This window comes from Punica granatum, chromosome 7 (genome assembly GCF_007655135.1).
Source record: "Punica granatum isolate Tunisia-2019 chromosome 7, ASM765513v2, whole genome shotgun sequence".
Classification (NCBI taxonomy): domain Eukaryota; kingdom Viridiplantae; phylum Streptophyta; class Magnoliopsida; order Myrtales; family Lythraceae; genus Punica; species Punica granatum.
Window position 1 is genome coordinate 731085 of NC_045133.1, and position 18579 is coordinate 749663.

The 18579-nt window shown below is 40.0% G+C and overlaps 4 protein-coding genes across 5 annotated transcripts; 2 read left to right on the top strand and 2 right to left on the bottom strand.

Annotated features, from left to right (window-relative positions):
- Positions 1 to 274: 274 nt before the first annotated feature.
- LOC116213796 (probable apyrase 7) lies at positions 275 to 2846 on the top strand. Its single transcript, XM_031548870.1, has 3 exons — positions 275 to 580; positions 659 to 1889; positions 2198 to 2846. Exons 2-3 carry the CDS (start codon positions 740 to 742, stop codon positions 2734 to 2736), a joined length of 1689 nt encoding a protein of 562 aa, XP_031404730.1. The 5' UTR covers positions 275 to 580; positions 659 to 739; the 3' UTR covers positions 2737 to 2846.
- A 42-nt stretch (positions 2847 to 2888) lies between these two features.
- On the bottom strand, positions 2889 to 3946 carry LOC116213798 (heme-binding protein 2-like). The gene is made up of 2 exons (XM_031548873.1): positions 3644 to 3946; positions 2889 to 3528 (listed from the first exon to the last, which is right to left on the bottom strand). The coding sequence occupies exons 1-2, from the start codon at positions 3853 to 3855 to the stop codon at positions 3084 to 3086; spliced, it is 657 nt and encodes a 218-aa protein (XP_031404733.1). The 5' UTR covers positions 3856 to 3946; the 3' UTR covers positions 2889 to 3083.
- Positions 3947 to 4259: 313 nt separating this feature from the next.
- Positions 4260 to 6902, bottom strand: LOC116213797 (CRAL-TRIO domain-containing protein C3H8.02). 2 transcript variants are annotated; one of them, XM_031548871.1, is made up of 6 exons: positions 6690 to 6902; positions 5860 to 6015; positions 5459 to 5605; positions 5049 to 5201; positions 4835 to 4957; positions 4260 to 4755 (listed from the first exon to the last, which is right to left on the bottom strand). In XM_031548871.1, exons 1-6 carry the CDS (start codon positions 6825 to 6827, stop codon positions 4678 to 4680), a joined length of 795 nt encoding a protein of 264 aa, XP_031404731.1. In that variant the 5' UTR covers positions 6828 to 6902; the 3' UTR covers positions 4260 to 4677. The 2 variants fall into 2 exon arrangements, with proteins under 2 accessions (XP_031404731.1, XP_031404732.1); XM_031548872.1 differs by having other exon boundaries at positions 5860 to 6012; positions 6690 to 6901.
- A 7569-nt stretch (positions 6903 to 14471) lies between these two features.
- LOC116215396 lies at positions 14472 to 17896 on the top strand. The gene is made up of 7 exons (XM_031551097.1): positions 14472 to 15303; positions 15447 to 15533; positions 15728 to 15952; positions 16048 to 16212; positions 16303 to 16356; positions 16503 to 16649; positions 17287 to 17896. Exons 1-7 carry the CDS (start codon positions 14911 to 14913, stop codon positions 17662 to 17664), a joined length of 1449 nt encoding a protein of 482 aa, XP_031406957.1. The 5' UTR covers positions 14472 to 14910; the 3' UTR covers positions 17665 to 17896.
- Positions 17897 to 18579: the final 683 nt, after the last annotated feature.

Here is an 18579-nt window from a genome sequence, read left to right on the forward strand (position 1 = left end):
TTTGAATTTTTCAGATAAATAAAGCTACAGGAATTTAGTTATTGTAAATATAAATATCAAAAGATTATTTAAAAAATATGTTAACTATTAATTTAATGTCAGGAAAATAATAGATATATATAATTATATTCTTATTATCAGCATCAACTAATACAAATATCTCTTTGAGGCCGCATAATTTTCATAACTTGATTCTCATCGTTTCATTTCAATGGGAGTTGATATCGCAAGTCAAAGAACAATGAACTTCGCGGAGAAGGCAAACGAGTATAGTTTTGGAAAACAGGATAAGTTCGGGGCTAGAAAACAGAATAAACCGGAATATGGGACAAATTAAACTTAACAACTGAATCGCGGGCCTTGCCCCCGCCAGTCAGTTCAGCCTCGCCGGAAAGAAGGGGCGGTGCCGCCGGGCGCGCCCCGCTAGCCTTCCTTACTCGCCGTCTCCTCAATCGCGGATCTTTCACTTAGCAGAAGGTGATTCTTGCTCTCTTTGCCCATCCAGGAAAAGGGGACAAAAAAAAGAAAAAAAAAAAGAAGAAGAATTTGCTTGCCGGGATCTTCTTCTGGGAGCAGAGAGGTAAGTTGAAGCTGCAAGCTTTTCAAAATGTCCAGGTAAACTTTTTCCTGTCAATGAGATTAATCTCTGATACAATAGCTCAGCAAGCTCTTACTTGGATCCACTTCGAGTTGTGCGTGAGAGGGACGTCCTATTGATTGCTGAATCAGAAGTCTTGCTATGGAACCGAAGTCGCCTTCCAAGCTTAAGCTCTTGAGCTCAGGATCTCATTCATGCAGAGGAAAATTGAAGATTTGCGCATTAGTGACAGTCACGTTGCTGATATTAGCAGTTGGTCTCTATTTTGCAATCCAACTAGGGAAAGCTCACATTTTTGTAAGTGAATCTTATTTTACTGTTGTTGTGGACTGTGGAAGCACAAGGACGCGAGTCTATGTCTACGAGTTGCTCTCTAGAGGTGTGACCAAATGGGAATTGCCTGTCTTGGTGCACTCTTATCCCGAAAGTTCGATGAAGAACCACCTTAGGAAGGGCTCTTGTGAGTATCATTGTTTGCAGACTGAACCTGGGTTGGATAAGTTTGTCGGAAATGCTTCGGGGGTTCGGTCGTCACTTGAACCACTGATTAACTGGGCGGAACAGTGGGTCCCAATTGAAAAACATAAGGAAACTCCAATATTTGTTCTCGCGACTGCGGGGCTGCGGAGGTTGGGAAATGAGCATGCTATGAAAGTTTTGGACGATGTAGAGGCTGTTCTAGAGGAGCATGAATTCCTGCACAATAGAAGTTGGATAAGGGTGTTGAGTGGAAGAGAGGAAGCATATTATGGTTGGGTAGCTCTAAACTACCAAATGGGTAGACTCGGGAGTCCTTCAAACTTGTCAACTTTGGGACTCCTTGATTTGGGAGGTTCTTCCCTGCAGATTGCGGTGGAAGAAAATCATGCAATCAATGAAAAGTACTTGGTAAGTTCAAAATTAGGGTCAATAGAACATGAGGTGTTGGCCTATTCATTGCCATCGTTTGGTCTGAATGCAGCATTTGAGAGATCAATTGCTACGCTTCTACAAAGACAAACACTTGAGGAAAGTAGAACTGATGCCTATCGGGTGAGGCATCCCTGTCTGGATTCAAACTCTGAGCAAAACTTTACATGCTATGATTGTTTCGGGATTAATGCCACGGATAAGAAAACTTCTAGCAGTTCAACGCAGAAAACGGAAGTCACGTCTTTACATGTGGTTGGAGAGCCAAATTGGGAAGAATGCGTAATACTTGCTAGGACTGCTGCGGCAAACTCAAGCGGGTTATTTAATAATTTTATAAAGGACAGCTTAGTTGGGAAAGCCGACTTCTCTTCTAGCACTGGTGAGCCTACAATACTTCAAACAACTTGAATTTCTATTTTGTAATTCTGTGGCCCTTGCATATTGGAAGTCCTTTTCCATGTCATTCTGCTGCTGCTGAAAAAAAACCAAAACGATTAGTTTGACTGAGCACTTTCTTGTGTACCCATAAATGCAGTGCCTCAATGCTTGTATCAATGATGATACATTCCTGCGAGCTGCGAATTCAAAGTGAATTTGGTCTCTAATTTCCATGCTGTTTCCTTGTCTTTCATCATCAAGGAAGATGAGTATAACAGTTTCCTCCTCTTTAATTCTATATCGCTGCAGGAACCAATGCCCTTAACACTCTTTCTGTTGCTCCACCAAACACAAGCTTCCACGCATTATCAGGATTCTTTGCTGTTCATAGTAAGTTGAAACTAAAGCAGGAAGCTAACTTCACAGATGTCTTGGAGAAAGGGCAACAGCTGTGTTCGAGATTATGGAAGAATTCGAGCTCTGCTTCCGAGAACAGAAACTATGGCGAAAGGTTCTGTTTTCAGGTGCCTTATATTGCATCACTCATTCACAACGCCCTCAGCCTTCTCAACAACAACATAACTTTCGGCCCCCGAGATGTTTCTTGGACATTGGGAGCTGCTCTAGTGGAAGGGGAATTCATTTGGCAAAATTCCAGTGAAACTCTAGGAACTGCATTATCTCTTAATATTACAAATTTCTTTTCCTCAACCTTGTTTCTGCTTGTTTTACTTATATGCCTTGGGCTTGTCGTTCATCGGAGACAAATTAAGTTTCCGATGTTAGGGAAGAAGCGGATTGCTGCCGGGGTGTCATTGCCCTCATACATAAAACGTCAACAGAACTGATCTCTGCATCTTACTGTATCCTCAGGTTATTTCCTTTTTTCAACTGCCACAATTCTTTATTCTTTTAGGTTGTGATTTGTTCAATAAAGATAAGACAGCGTTCTGTTAGACGAGCTGTGGATTACACAGAAGCGAGGTATGGAGAAAGGATATGCCATAGGAAAACATGTAACCATATTCATGTGCTCGAGTTTTAGAGTGGAAACACAACACATACTAACCCGGACATTATACAGATGTTGCATATATTATGTCTAGTGAACATTATATTCTAGTACGTACATACAGATACGGAATCAGAAGTTCTAATAGATCGGATGGGAGCGATATCAATCACTACTAGCAGTTCAGTACGCAGCTATTCCACTGGAAGTGCAGTTCGAAGCATCGACATCGACCCAAACTTCATTAACGCGGCCAATGAGCTGGAAGGGAGCACTATATTGAGCAATGGAGTAAGCATAGCCGCTCTTCGCTGAAGTAGCATTAGCCCACGTGGACCTGCTCAGGCTGAAGGCGAGCTGCTCCGCCTCGTGCACTATATTCTCATCCTTGGCGAACCCCGGGAACTTCCTGGCGGCTACGCAATGGCTAGTCCAGTTGAAGGGCTTCAAGTGAAGCTCGGGGAGGGGAGTCGGCGGGGTGGCTTGGAACTTTGCGGGCAGGTAGAACAGGACGGCGTAGGCCGATGAGTGAAGGGGCCCTGCTCCCGGAACTATGCTTGTTACGACAGGAAGGGTCATCGGAATCCGAGAGTAATTCAGGTTGGCCCCTTCGATGAATTGGAACAACCTGCGAAGTCAACAGCAACGCACGAAACTGATCAGAGCTTCCAAGAACCGAACTTTGTCTTCGAAGATCAAATCTTTACGAAAACAATTGACGGGGATCGGAAGAAAGGATCAACCTGTGGAAGCCGTTCAAGGTGGCCTTCTCGAAGGAGAGGTCTCTGACGGGTGCTGCCATCCACGTGGAGTTTCCATAGAGCCTGACCTCGAAATCGGACTCGGCGTGAACGATGGTGTACCGCGGAGACTCGATGGCGCCAGCGGCGGCGAGGAGACACAGCAGGTTGAGCTTGACCAGTGCTATCGCAATCCTCCGCTTCTCCTTCTCCATCTCTCTCTCTGGTTCTGTGCTTCTCCCTCTCTCTCTCTTTCTCGGCTAATTGCAGGGAGACAAGAGTACGAGGATGTCCGACCGAAGCTGCACAGGGGCGTACAAATACCTACAGCATACGTAAGAACTCCATGGACGATTCTGGCCTCGGGCCTGTCTTCATCATCGCAGTCGTTGTCGTGGCGGGCCCGGGGAATAGCCTTGTCAATCAAAATTTCCAAGAAATTCTTCCCTGTGGAACGGAGTTCTGTCATTATTACTGTCGTCGTTACGTTGATAAAATCTGACCTAGAATCGCACTATTTCGTATTACGTCGATAAAATCTGACCTAGAATCGCAGTATTTCGTATTTCATGTCGTGTATCAGCCTTCTCGAAACCCCCATGGAAGTCGCATCAATCCAGCATTTCAATTGTTTCAGTCCATGATAGTAACTTTGTCACAAAATCTTCAATCCAAAGCAATGATCGTTTGATCGGATTTTACATTGACGGAAGCACGAGTTATGACCGCTGCAAGTTTAAATATAGGCATCCAAGACGGACCATATAAGAGAGCGCCAATTGCACGGAGGCACGCTATAAAAAAATGGAAAGGAGATGGAGGGCATAGCCGGCAAAGAAGTGATTCGCTATGTATTGAACCACTCCTTCCTCCTCCCTCAAGGACTCTCTTCAAGAGTGCCCCATCAGATGTTCCTAAATTCAGCTGTCAAGCCACAAAACTACCTATTTCTCGATCTTGTACAGGATTTCTCGACAACGTCAAAGGTGGGATTGTAGAGTCTGAGTCGCGCAGTTGTTTGGAAGGCCGAAAATGGCTCAGTCTCTGAAACCAGCTGGCAATGTTTCTTCTGTGAAGTATTCGCTCTTGACGGTCTCCACCGAGCAAAATTTCACCTTCAAAAATCCAAACATGAATAATCTCATTAGCAGCAATCACATGTGAATTGAAATGGAATACCAAAGCAAGACTAACCAGAGAAGCATATGATTTCAATAAGGGCTTGGCGAGTTGCCAGATCGGCTTGAACAAGAATGGGGCATCCACGAACAGAACTTGGCCCAATCTTCTCGGATAGTAGTAATAGAATGCATCAAACTGCCAAAACCACATTTAAATTAATTAGTCCGAATTAAGCTCATCAATTGAGAACGGCATCGGCTAATAATGAATTGAATACAATTATTACTATGAAAGTTAAGAACTTGAGATCTGCATTCTCTGGACCAAAGCCACGGAGATCGAATATTCCAAGGATTTCTTCTTTACCAGGTGGAAGCTTGTCCAGTGCCTTCTCGATCAGAAAGGTGCAGAGCTTCTCATTCTCAATGGGATCATGAACCTGGAGAAGATGCATCTCACTTTCTTCAAGAGCTATCAACTCAGAATAAGAAATTGCCATAAAACGACTTAACCAACTGGGTATTTTAGAGTGTGTTTGGTTTCAGAGTTAAAAGTAACTTTGATTTTGATTTTGATTGTGAAAAATGACAAATTAGATAGTATTATAAATTTGACTTGTAAAACGTGTGTTTTTGTTGTGTAGTGGGTAGAGTTAAAATCAAATTCCGAAACCAAACGAACCCACTTCCAACTTACAGAAGGAAAATGCTTGGATGCTACCACAACAAGGACTGGCCTGCCATTAACATCGAGAGAGTCGAGCACATAGGCTTTCCCAGTATCAGCAACGCCTTTAACTGACTCTTCCGACAGTTCAGATACTTTGAATTCATAACGCCATTTCTGATAACTGTAGATGGAAAATCTTGGCGTGGAAATAACTAAACTGGCGTTTACTATGAACGAATCGAAAAGTTGAGTCCTACTTCAGAACACGACACCAGAAACTATGTCCCGTAATGTACATCATAGCAGTAAACTTCCAGAAATTCCATTAATCATATTTTCGAACAAAGCCTCCACTCGATGCTTGAACAGCTGCCACTTCAAATATTAAATCATAGATAAAAGGGAAAGTCGCCCAAGATCAAGGATACAATAGCCTTAGTCAATTTCGAAACAGCTTCTTCAACATCAAACCTTCTATCCTTCAGGAACCAATAGATCATTTCTTCATCATCTCTTCCATTTTTGCCAATGGGAAGACTAGGATGATCCCTTTCGAGCTGCTTTTTCACCTCCAGAACTAGCTGCTGGTTTCAAAATTAAAGACAGCAGGGGCCGTAAACCATGGGAAGCAACGTTTCAGATGGGGTGTAATTAATGCACTAAATGGTACTAATTTGAAGAACGACATTGCTTTTAGGAAACCTCAAAGCGCAATCTGACCCGAGAAAGCTAAAATGGCATCAGCACGAATTGATGCCCATCTGAACTGACTCAATTAAACTCATCATGCCAGTTAGAGGAGCTGAGATAACACCAAATAAAACAAACAACGGGTCCGACGGACAAAGATGAGTTAAATTATCAGCCCAATTCTTAATTTTCCTCACAAGTTAAAGGGTTTGCCTTCCCTTTCTTTGCTAATCAAATGTCGGGTTCGAGAGCAATACGGCGTTGATGAATTTCGACTGAAACATCAAAACCTTTCATACAGGGATGAATGCAACCTCACATCACACTCCAAGAAGAATGGTACCCAAAAGAACTAATTGCAGTCTCTGCAACTACAAATGAATCAGACAGTGACACCAACAAGTCCAATGCAACAAGTCAACGAGATGATGAGACCATCGTGAATAAGAACTAATCATGTTCTTCAATCATTCAATCAATTGAGGGAAAAAGGTAGAAATTTCCTAAATGACAGGCTCACTGCAGAGAACAGCAGCTTGAGGCAGCAACAATGGCGAAAAGTACCCACCTTTCGAGCTTCAGTCGGTCCGGAAATGGAACTGTGAACTGAGAAACTACGCTTTGTAAAGAGGGGCTTCCTGGAAACAGTTGGGAATGCAATGGGAATAATGGGATGACGAAGGGCGGGACATGCACGGAGCGCCATGCGCCGATTCCGGCGACAGTCGGAAGGAATCAGTGAGCTGAAGTTTCCGTTTGTTTCCCGATGAGGCGGTCCTTTTTCAACCGGAGCGTGAGGATAACGAATGAACGCCACGCGTCTGTGGGCCTTCAAGCATGTTAGGCCCATTTAGATAATGGTAATGGGCCATCTTCGCCGAAACCCAAAGCCCGTTCGCTCTGCCCCACTTAACAAAAAATTTGAGGCCCGGAATGATGGAGGACGAGGAGTTGTCGGTTAATGGCCGGGGCTCACATTTGAAATCCATGCAGGTAACTCCACCCACACACATTTTGCATGTTGCCCAATGAAAAGAGCGACTTGAACTTTTGGATTTTCGCTGACAAAGTTGTGACGTTCGTCCACCGGAGCAATCCTATTAAACACGCATATTCCCCTTAAATAAAGTTGTGAAACGGAAGTTTAATTTGTTCTGATGCCATATTATATATCCAATGGACCTACAAGAGGTTGGACTGATATGTATCTTATAGGATGCGGAATCCAACCCTCTTATAAACTCGTCGATTTTTCTTTATTAATCCGATGTGGGATCCATGATCCTTAAACGGGCCAAGCCATTACTTGTTAGACTAAAAACTATCAACAAACTATCATCCTTTGAATAGTTAGACCAAAAACATTTTCACTGAGGCATCACTTGGTAACAAGTCAGAAACTAATTGCTCATCGTATATTTCGAACAATAATTGAGCCATGATCTCGTAGCTGATGACCTTTTCCAAATTCTGAGACTAAAAGTAACAGAATCAGCGACGAGGCCATGGCTCAAATGATCTATATGTACAATAAGCTAGTTCGTGACTTTGTCATCAAGTGATGGCGCTTGATAATTGAAGTGGGTCCCTCGAATTCTATCTCCAAGTGCTGATTGATTAATTTTCAAAAGTTTATTGACAATGATGATCGACGAGCAGTTCAGAACAGAACTATTTCACAGTGAAAATTATCCTTTTAACTTTCGGGAAAATAAAGTCTTATGTTTGTCGATTATTGTCACCATTGATGGATCTCTTTTGCTCGATTTTCAACTCAGACAATTCGATCCGATTTACCCCGACATGTCAAGACGTTTACACTTCGTCATCATATTGTCAAGTAATTTGTCACAACACGTCCCCGATCATTATTAACGCGGAATCTTTTTCTATAAGAAACTTTTCGTATATTAAATTCTTGTTGGATATTATCGAAAGAAACTTCTTGTTTGTATATTTAACAGTGGCATGAATTATTAGGATAAGACGGGGAAAGGATTAATTAATAATACTGACGCTGGAATTTATGTGACCATATATGTATAAACATAAGTGGACGGATCAAATTGATGATTTTGCAATTTGGTCTTTCCTCTTTTTGACAAACATTAACACTACAAAATTGAAGATCTTTTCAAAGTAATAATCATGAAAAAGGTCGAAATGATATGAATACATGTGCAATTGACTCATATTAAAGTTAGCTTGGACTATGTTGACCTAATACATTAAAATATAAATCCTAAATATCTAATAAAGGAGTGCGAGTAGTCCCACTGGGTATCGAACCTAAAACCTCTTGATCACTGATTTTCGGTTATCAGGCGAGAAGTGCAGCACTGCGTCATACCATATCTATGTATGATTAATTTGAGGAGATAGATGTGATTTTCGGTTACAAAGGAGGGCAAAATAATAAAGAAGTACTGGTAGTCTCATTAGATAGTGAACTTGCGATCTCTAGATTGACAAGCGAGGACGTGCGCCACTACGCTACACTCTCATTTGTTTATTACTATACTTTTATTCTTTATTACTTTTCTGAAGTATATATATATATATATATATACACACACACATACACACACAAATATATATAGTTGATAAACGAAGACACTGAAACTTTACTCATATTCCTCGTAGTCGATCGTTATGGAAAAAAGAAAATAATTGTTTTCAAATACTGTTCCTACGATAATTATATATCACATAAAACCCATTTGTTTTGATGTTTCCATGCGAAACCTTATTAGCAGCTGCATTAACATGCACCTTCTCCATTGGCTTAGCTCCACCAGCCACTGTTGTAGCGATAGGCACCACGGGTGATCTTCATGTTTATCGTTCGTTGGCATACATCGACTTTCCGAAAATACATTGTCCAAGATGCTGCGTTTTCAAAGATGGTAGAAATATATAACTCCTAACTACATCGATTCCGATAATCACGAATTTTGAACACACAGTACAATAATATGATTACAATTGATCGATCAGCTGCGGAAGTAAATTATAGCACTCTTCCTAACTATAGATGGCATTTGAATATTTTAGCCAAAAAAAAGAAGATGGCATTTGAATAAAGACTCCTTCAAACCAATCAACTGATTGTGGCTATCACTATGTTAATGATTCTGTCTTTCCTTATTAACTTTTCTGGTGGTTTGACGTCGAATTCAGAGACTTGTGCGTTGCCTCTTTTTCTGCACGAAGGAATCATTCTTTCTCTGTAGTCTGCATTACAATATATATATATATATATAATTGATTATTCACTGCCCCATGATTAAAGATTTATATGTTTAACCTCTAATTTTCGTGCTTTTTAAGTGATAAGATTTGACATGTTATTTTCCAAGCATTTTATCTCATAATAATTATTAACACTCTTTCAATTTTTCTCCGTTCTTTTTTATTATTATTATAAAGAAAGCTCATAGTCTAATACAATAAAATAATAATTATAATTATTAATAAATTGGCACGAATAGTTTCACCACGAGAATTGAATCTAAAATCTATTAATTATCAAACGAAAGGGTATGTTACTGCACTGCTATCTTTTTTTTCTCTCTCTCTGTTATTCTCTTTTGTACATAGTTATATCTCATACATCTAGATAGGCTCCTGTTTGGATGTTTCGTGGGTTAGGATCACACGGACATGTGCCATATATATGAGATAGGACCCTGAATTTGATAATTGATCTCATGAATTGATTAATATGAATGTTTAGGTGGCGCGGTTGTGCTTAATTTGTAAATGAACATGCTCTGCATGCGCCTGGCCTTAATATACATCACTCTGTGGCAAAAATAAAAAATAAAAAATCCTAACAGTGAGAGCAATAGCGTTCGAAGCACATATATCTTATAACTGGGAAGGTTTGCGCAAATAACTTGGTCGACTTGAATAGATGCATGTATAGATACGGAAAATGTCGAATCCCTCGATATCCTTTATATTTGGCAGATAATGCATATGATCTATATATACACACATACATAAGTATAAATAAAAGGCAAAATTTGAAAGGAACGCGTAAAGGGGCAAGAAACCTTAAAGGGAACCAAAGAAGGGGAGAACCCTAACTTAGGTTTTGAATGAACAGAGAAAAAGTGAGGGTTTGGGCACTGCAGCTTCTTTAGCTCGTCTTGGCTTTCTACGTGTGCTTTTGAGAAATGCACACACAGCACTTTAAGCTAACTATTCAGGTTTTTGCTCCTTTACAAAATATACACAATACATATACGTATGTATATATATATATTTAGTCGAAGGAGTCGAAAAATACAACATAGAGATCAGAGGCCACTTTCCTTAATCATGAGTAATTAAGTCATCGTTGATGAAAAAAGAAGGGGGGAAAAAACTCAAAGCACGCCCAACAATAATTGCCTATATATAATTAATTAAGGACAAGTGTGTGTGTATATATATGCGCGCGCGCGCGTATGTATATAATTTGTCTACTATATAACTTATGAAATACTTTAGTTTTGCCTAGAGGTACGTATCGTGCAAGTCTCGCATGCTATATGTCCACTATGATTTATGCTTTGGATCAATTTGGTATATATATATGAAGAATTCTTATAAACGACCACTTTGCTGCCAAACAATGGAGGCCCATATGTATCAATTTTTTAGATCGGGGACTACCAAATTATAATACTTGAGAGTCGAGACCACAAGACTTCCACAAATTAGGAGGAACTCATACTTGTTTATCAGTCATTCTTATCTCATTTTGCGATCTTAGTATTTATACATGACGTTATATATCTATACTCTCCTCTACCCACTGAAAGAGATTAACATATAATTCTCAATCTCAGTGCATGTATATAGGCAACAACCTTCTAAAATATTTATTCTCCGGCCATAGGTATAGCGTTATAATGAAACGAGTGTCGTAAAATTTTCATATTGCAGGCTGAAAATTCAAATGATTTTGTAGGCATGTACATATGTGCATATTATACACTAACTGCATGAACGTTCAAGGAATCTTTTATGTTCTATTTTTGATAATTTGAGCACTCAAGTTCTAGTAAATTGAGATCACCAAAATGCATACGAAGCCCGATTATATATCAAACCCTAATAAGGCGAACCAGGAAAATTATTGTATTACATAGGGATGTATACGAATTATGCGTGCAGTCTATCTACGTGATCAACATGTGCAATGTATACATTAATATATGGACAAAATGGTCCCTGAAATATGCACCTCGGGACAAGTTCATCCCGGAAATTTAATCAGTGGACAAATTCGTCCGGACGTTGCAAAAGTTTGGACGAATTGGTCCGGACGTTGCAAAAGTTTGGACGATTTGGTCCTTCCGTTCGAAAACAGGTGAGGTCCCTGACGGATTACTCTTTCACGGTCGAATTTGCCGTGAGTTGCTGTCAACCCCCAACCCCCCTCCCCTGCATTGTCGAGTCAGTTGAATGCTTTATCTGCTGCTTGTGTTGATCTTCCAGAGAACGGCAGCTGACCAGATCTTGCTAGAGTTGCAGAACAATCCAGATCTGAAGACGAAATTCTTCGCTTTGCAGGGGGGCAAACGGAGTTCATCACGGCGTCTAAGGTTCCGTCAGGGACCTGCATACCAAAAGTTTGCAACGTCCGGACGAATTTGTCCACTGATTAAATTTCCGGGATAAACTTGTCCCGAGGTGCATATTTCAGGGATCATTTTGTCCATTTCGTCTTAATATATGTTGGTGGGAGGGAGAATGGGAATCTATCCACTTTATGAAAAGTTGTTTACTTTTGCCTCAGAGAGAGACTCACTTTTCTGGACCCATGGGAGACATTATTCCTTTGCTTCACAGTAAATATATCATTGTCGAAATCCAGCTTATTTTGATATGCAGAGAGCACTCGCACTGATTTCGGTGAAATGTGTTGGTGGGTTTTCTTGGAAAGACGTGACAATATTCCCAATTCATTCATTCATTTATTTATTTATTTATTTTTATATTTATATTTACAGAATAATTGTCACCTGTAACTTGTGAGAGATCAGAGCCCTTGGTAGTGGGCAGCATAATCAAGCTCCCATTACCCTATAGAAATAGAATAGATTAAAACCTTATTAAAAAAGGAATACACCAATCAAGGTCAAAAAGAACCCATACCTACATGCAGTGCTCATGCAAAAAGAATTTTAACTTATCTCCAAAAGATAATTAATTTTATAGTTATTAAAGCTTATGGTACTAGCCAGTTTGCTAATTCTCCCTATATATGTGCAATTATTGAGGTAAGGATCCCTTTTGTGCAGGTTCGTGTTCCATTATTGCTATTAGTATTGAAATCCGGCCGGCTATTTACGAGACGTGTAGATATCTCTTGTTATAACTTGTATGTAAATCGATGATATGGGACTTCAACATAACTTTCTGGGGTTTTGTGGACTTGGAATTTACAGAACAAATTATATAAACATATGCATATATATATATTACCCTTTTTTTTTTCGGTTTGTGGGCTAGCTTTGTTCCAATACCATAGACTTGAGGACCAATCCTCATCATTCTCGGAATTGAAAAATCATGAAAACAATTTGACCATTATCATGAATCTTATTCTTTTCTTTTTCTATTTTTTTTCCTCCCTCCGTGGATAAACATGCCAAGGCACGAGAAAATTATTAGAAGATACAGAAACGGGACATGAAAACTTCACATACAAGTAGCCTGTATCTTTCATAGGTTAATTTCGTAGAGTAGAGTACTGTAGATATGCAGGGACTTTGTTTTTCTGTCTTCTCCAATTGATTATTTACGGGTTAATAAAAAGAAAAAAGACCACAAACTTTTTAAAATTTTAACAATTTTAACATCAACTTTTTTTTCCTTAACCAAAAAATATACAAACTTTCAATTTGATAATAATTCTAGCACGGTGTCAAATTTTTCATTAATTTGGACGACGTCGAGGTCACAGAGGGCGCCGATGAACCCAATCGAGCGGATAGCCAGCTATCCCAATCGGGGAGTGATGACCGAGGTCGTGGCTCCACTCGTCGGAATCAGGAGAATTCCCAATTTGAGGTTCTCCCAATTTCGGGGGATGGAGACCTCAATTCCGGCCATCATCCCCGATTGGGGTCGTCGGCGACCTTAGTAATCTCAATTCCGTCCAAATTAACAGAAAATTTGATGTCGTATTAGAATTGTTATCAAATCGAAAATATATGCATTTTTAGGCTAATAAAAAAACTATTGCTATAATTATTAAAATGTGAAAAGTTTGCATTTTTTTTTTTTGGTTATTGACCCATTATTTATTTAACAATATTGTGCAAGTAACCAAAGGGAGGCACTGGCACTAGAACTAGCACATGCAGCCCAATTTCCACCCAAATTAAGCATGCACTGAAGGAAAGAAGTATCAATTTCTCTTGAGTCGATATGCCGCCATGGACCGACCAGAAGGGAAGTAGAAGTCTCTACTCGATCGACGGCGATTGCTCTCTCGTTAAAACCTTAGCCCGGTAGAGAAAAAGTGTTTATAATATCTCAGTTTTACTTCATGTTCCTGAATTATATATATAAGAGAGACATAAATTTCAACTAGCGCTCCTGAATTGATATTGGGAGTAACAGGACACACTCATCATAGTATTATTTATTTATTTCCAATACTTCAAGAAGCTGATGTCAGTATGAAACTTGAAACCAATGTGAAGACAAGTCCTCCCTCTTTGTTAGTAGTGAATATATATAACAAATAAAGCTTCTCTTCTTCTTTGACCACAGCCTACCGTGCAATTTTATTTCTTGAGGTTGAGTCTATATATTTGATAGAATTTTGTTTCAAGATTACAGTTCTTTTTAGTGGAATATTCCTCTGCAGTTCTGATAAAATAAGTGTTACGTGAAAAGATCTGAATGTTTTTCTTAAATTAGAAGAAACACCAAATAGCATGAAATTCCAAACGCGTTACTCTGTCTCAACTAAATTATGGAAATTCCGGTGAAATATTAAAAAAAAAGAGAAAAAGAAAAACCAATGAAGTCGGTTTCCTGCAGTCGAAACTTGGTGCAGCTGTGAATATATTACGGGTACCTTATGAGTAATTATCATCAACAGCATGTTTTCATGCATAAGAGGTCATTGTTTTTTTTTTTTTTCTATTACAAGAAAAGTTCATGCGTCTAGTATAATGAAATGAAAATCTCAGTGGTTAATAAATGAACACGGATAATTCAAAATATATATTTAACTTGAAACTTTTGCATTATCAGGCAAAAGCATGCCTTGATTAAGAGGCCCTCGTCATTTGCAGAGATATACGCACAACTGCATGCACCAGAGTGGATTGAATTTTTTAATGGTAGAGGAGAGGAGCTTTGCTTTCTCCCAACCCATTCATTCAACCACCTCTCTCTCTCTCTCTCTCTCTCTCTTCTCTCCTCTCCTCTCCACTCCTCTCCTCTCCTCTCCTCTCCGTCTCCATATATATTTAAATCTGCTCGTGCCTGAAGTTTCTCGTGTGTCAGACAGAGAACCCAAAAAACAAATCTCAGTCTCACTTAACATAGAGAGAGAGAGAGAGAGAGAGAGAGTTGTTTATATGTTTGTAATGACGAGGCAGAGCAGAATCAGATGAAGTGAAAGTGGGCGAAGCAAAAACAAAAGACCTCTGTCTGTTGCAATGCAATAACCAGAATCCAGAAAGACTTGTGTGGGTTGTTTTGGTTCCTTCCTTCCTCTTCTTCTCTCTGTCCTGTCTATCCCTTGTGCTGCTATCCCTTCCCTTCTCTTTTGTATGGACATGAAGAAGAAGCCAGATTCACTCCTTCCATTAAAGAACACCACCAGCAGCTACCCACCAAAACACCCACCAACCTCTTCCTCTCCTGCAACAACAGGACAACCCCCTCAATGCTTCCAAACACATCCAACACCATCATTATCATTTTCCTCAAAAAATATGTCCTCTACTAAATCCCACTCCAAGAATCACACTTTTGGCCCTTTCCTCATCCCCGTTTTCGCTGCTTTCATCTTCCTATGTTCGGTCGTCAGCCCCACCGCAGCGGCTCCCGACGGCCACCTGCCCGTCAACCAGACGTTCCGGCCAGCTGAGCAGCTCCGGAGGCTGAAGAGGGTCAATGCTCACCTGAAGAAGATCAACAAACCTGCTGTCAAGACCATTCAGGCAATAATCTTAAACATCTTTTTTTTTTTTTATATATCATTATTAACAGTGAGTGAGGCTTTCTCTGCTTTCTTCTTTCTTCCACGGTTTGTCTGTTTCTTCGTGATGTCATATGCTTTTCCCCCGTGCCGTGTTGTTTGCAGAGTCCTGATGGTGATCTGATAGACTGTGTGTTAGCTCATCTTCAACCCGCTTTTGACCATCCCGAGCTAAGAGGACAGAAACCATTGGTAAAATTTATGATGAGAGTTCTTCAATAAATTTCATTTCCCCTTTTTATTTTCAAGAAAGCCTCTGTATGCAGCTGCTTCCACTGAGAGCGACAAACTGATGATAGAGAGAGTTCCCTCCCATGTCATAAATGAAGACGAATCAGTTCTTGACCAAACAGATTTAATGCTTACTCATTTTAAGTTTTTGACAGGAACCACCAGGGCTGAGGCCTAGACGAAATGTGTCGGCACAGGATGGGACAGAGACAGAGACGTTTCAGCTTTGGAGAGACAGTGGTGAGTCATGCCCAGAAGGGACCATACCCATCAGAAGAACCACGGAACAGGACATCCTCAGAGCAAGTTCCATTAAGAGGTTCGGAAGAAAGCTTGGCAGAAGGAATGTTAGAAGAGATTCAACAAGCAATGGTCATGAGGTTAGTTGATAGTAAAAATAAATCAGTATCTCATTAATACCATGGATGATCCATAACATAACACAATACACTGATTACTTTCGAGTTTGTATCAGCATGCAGTCGTGTTCGTGAACGGAGAGCAATACTACGGAGCCAAGGCCAGCATTAATGTGTGGGCTCCTCGCGTCACCGATCAATACGAGTTCAGCTTGTCACAAGTTTGGCTCATCTCGGGTTCATTTGGCAATGACCTTAATACCATCGAAGCGGGTTGGCAGGTAAGTCTTCTTTATTTCGCGGCTTCCATTCAGAAAAATGTACAAAATGTTCTTCCTCTTGAAACGGACTGTGTCTTTCTGTGTGTTCAGGTAAGTCCAGGACTGTATGGCGACAACTACCCGAGATTCTTCACTTACTGGACAGTAAGTACCAACCAGCAACTACCAATCATTCTTTCATGCCCTTCTGGTTATTCATGTGATTGTTCGATTTCTTCCTGTGCTGTGGAAGAAAATAAATGGTTAAAGGGTCGAAAAAGAGTACTAACAACCGGAGCGAAAATTTGCAGACTGACGCATATCAAGCCACGGGATGCTACAACTTGCTTTGCTCCGGCTTTGTCCAAACCAATAACAAGATAGCCATCGGTGCAGCAATCTCCCCAAGATCATCCTACAATGGAAAGCAGTTCGATATTGGTGTTATGGTGTGGAAGGTAAAACCTCATCAAACAATAAAATCTTCTCTAAGAAAATAATAACCAGGCGATCTATCAGAAGAAATTTAATAGAATCAAGTATCTGAAACACATCCAGAATATAATTTACACATGGAACAGTTATACAGTTACTAGTGAAGAACTGGTGGAGATAGGAATTCATTAGTTTAGAGTCATATGTGCTGAAGAGAGACTGCATTTTTTTAAGAGAAACTGTTGACCTAAGGGCACCAATCTCTCCTGTTGACATCTACGTTCCAGCTGATTTCCCACTGTATCCTAATAATTTATTCAAGATTCTGTCCCATTTTCTCTCTCTGTATTTATTTCTTTATAAATTTCGAAATATACATACTTTCCTTCTTCTTCCCCTTAAACTGCAAGTGATAATTGTAATGAATTAAATGAAAAAGCAGAACAATCTCCTTTTCCCTAGTCTATCTTTTCCATAAAAAAGCAGCAAGAAGACAATACACCCATCAAATGAAACTTCCTTATGCTTGCCATTAAAAGTGTACCACAACACATATCGTATGATAAAGTCACACTAGTGATGTCAAATTCAATGTTTTAAATTATACCAATAACAGTTCCCTAAAGCTGCAACTTTATATCACATCATTCATTCGTGTAGGACCCGAAGCACGGGAACTGGTGGCTAGAGTTTGGACGGGGCCTGCTCATTGGGTACTGGCCCTCGTTCCTGTTCAGTCACTTGAGAAACCATGCCGACATGGTCCAGTTCGGGGGAGAGATTGTGAACACAAGGCCATCCGGGTTCCACACGTCCACTCAGATGGGCAGCAGCCACTTCGCCGGAGAAGGATTTGGGAAAGCCTCCTATTTTAGGAACCTGCAAGTTGTGGACTGGGACAATAATCTTCTTCCTCTCAAGAACATTCATGTCTTAGCTGATCACCCGAATTGTTATGACATTAAGCAGGGACAGAACAAGGTTTGGGGAAATTATTTCTACTATGGAGGTCCTGGAAGAAATGTCAGGTGCCCTTGAAGAAAATTATCATGACACAGGGTACAGAGTCAGCCCTTTTTTTTAATTTACTTCTCAAATTTTTACCAGTATTTCTTTCTAGGATAGACATGGTTTGGGTCATTTTTGCCTCTATAATGTGAAGTTCATCTCATCATTCTCTAACAGGTTTATGATTAATTCTCCCACATAGGGGAGACTATGTATATTGGAACCCTGAGCTGTTAATAATATTGGCTTGTTTCTATCTTTTCTTTCTGTTGTTCTTACTAATCTTTTTCTTTTTCCCCTTTCAAAAGCCTCGGGTGATATACATAGATATATATATACACATATACACGTATATATTGTTATATTATATGTATTTATGTGGTGACCCAGTGATCAAAGCTCTGGTTTTAGCAACTGAGATAGCGAGTACAAGCTCATTTGTTTATTGGAATCCCCAATAGACAATATTAAATAACTTCATCTTTTGAAATTATTATAACAGTTTACCACCTCTAAGTATGGATTTGCATGTGGGGAGCAGCAATGGAGGATGCAATATTATATCTAAATCTGGCAGATATTGCCAGTGAATCTCCTCTACAATAAAATTTCATTGCATCCCTCGAAAGGGACCTCCATCACTGTTCTCAAAAGGGAGAAAAGCTCCAGCTTTTTAAGTAGCTGATTCTTTGGTTTTTCTTTCGTTATGAAAAACTCCCGCATGATACCTCACCCTCATAATGTTGAACTCCGATCTAAGTTCACGCGTTTGCATTTGAAACATAGGCCGAAGTTTCGTGGAATCGTTTGTTAAGGTGGTATGTTGAAAACTAAGGTTAAATGTATTCGTTTCAATTGGAGGTGCCAAAGATATCAAGATACTGGAGTAAAACAATACACCCAATTGAATATTGCAGCAGAGCAAGCATTCTTCCCAAAGCCAAA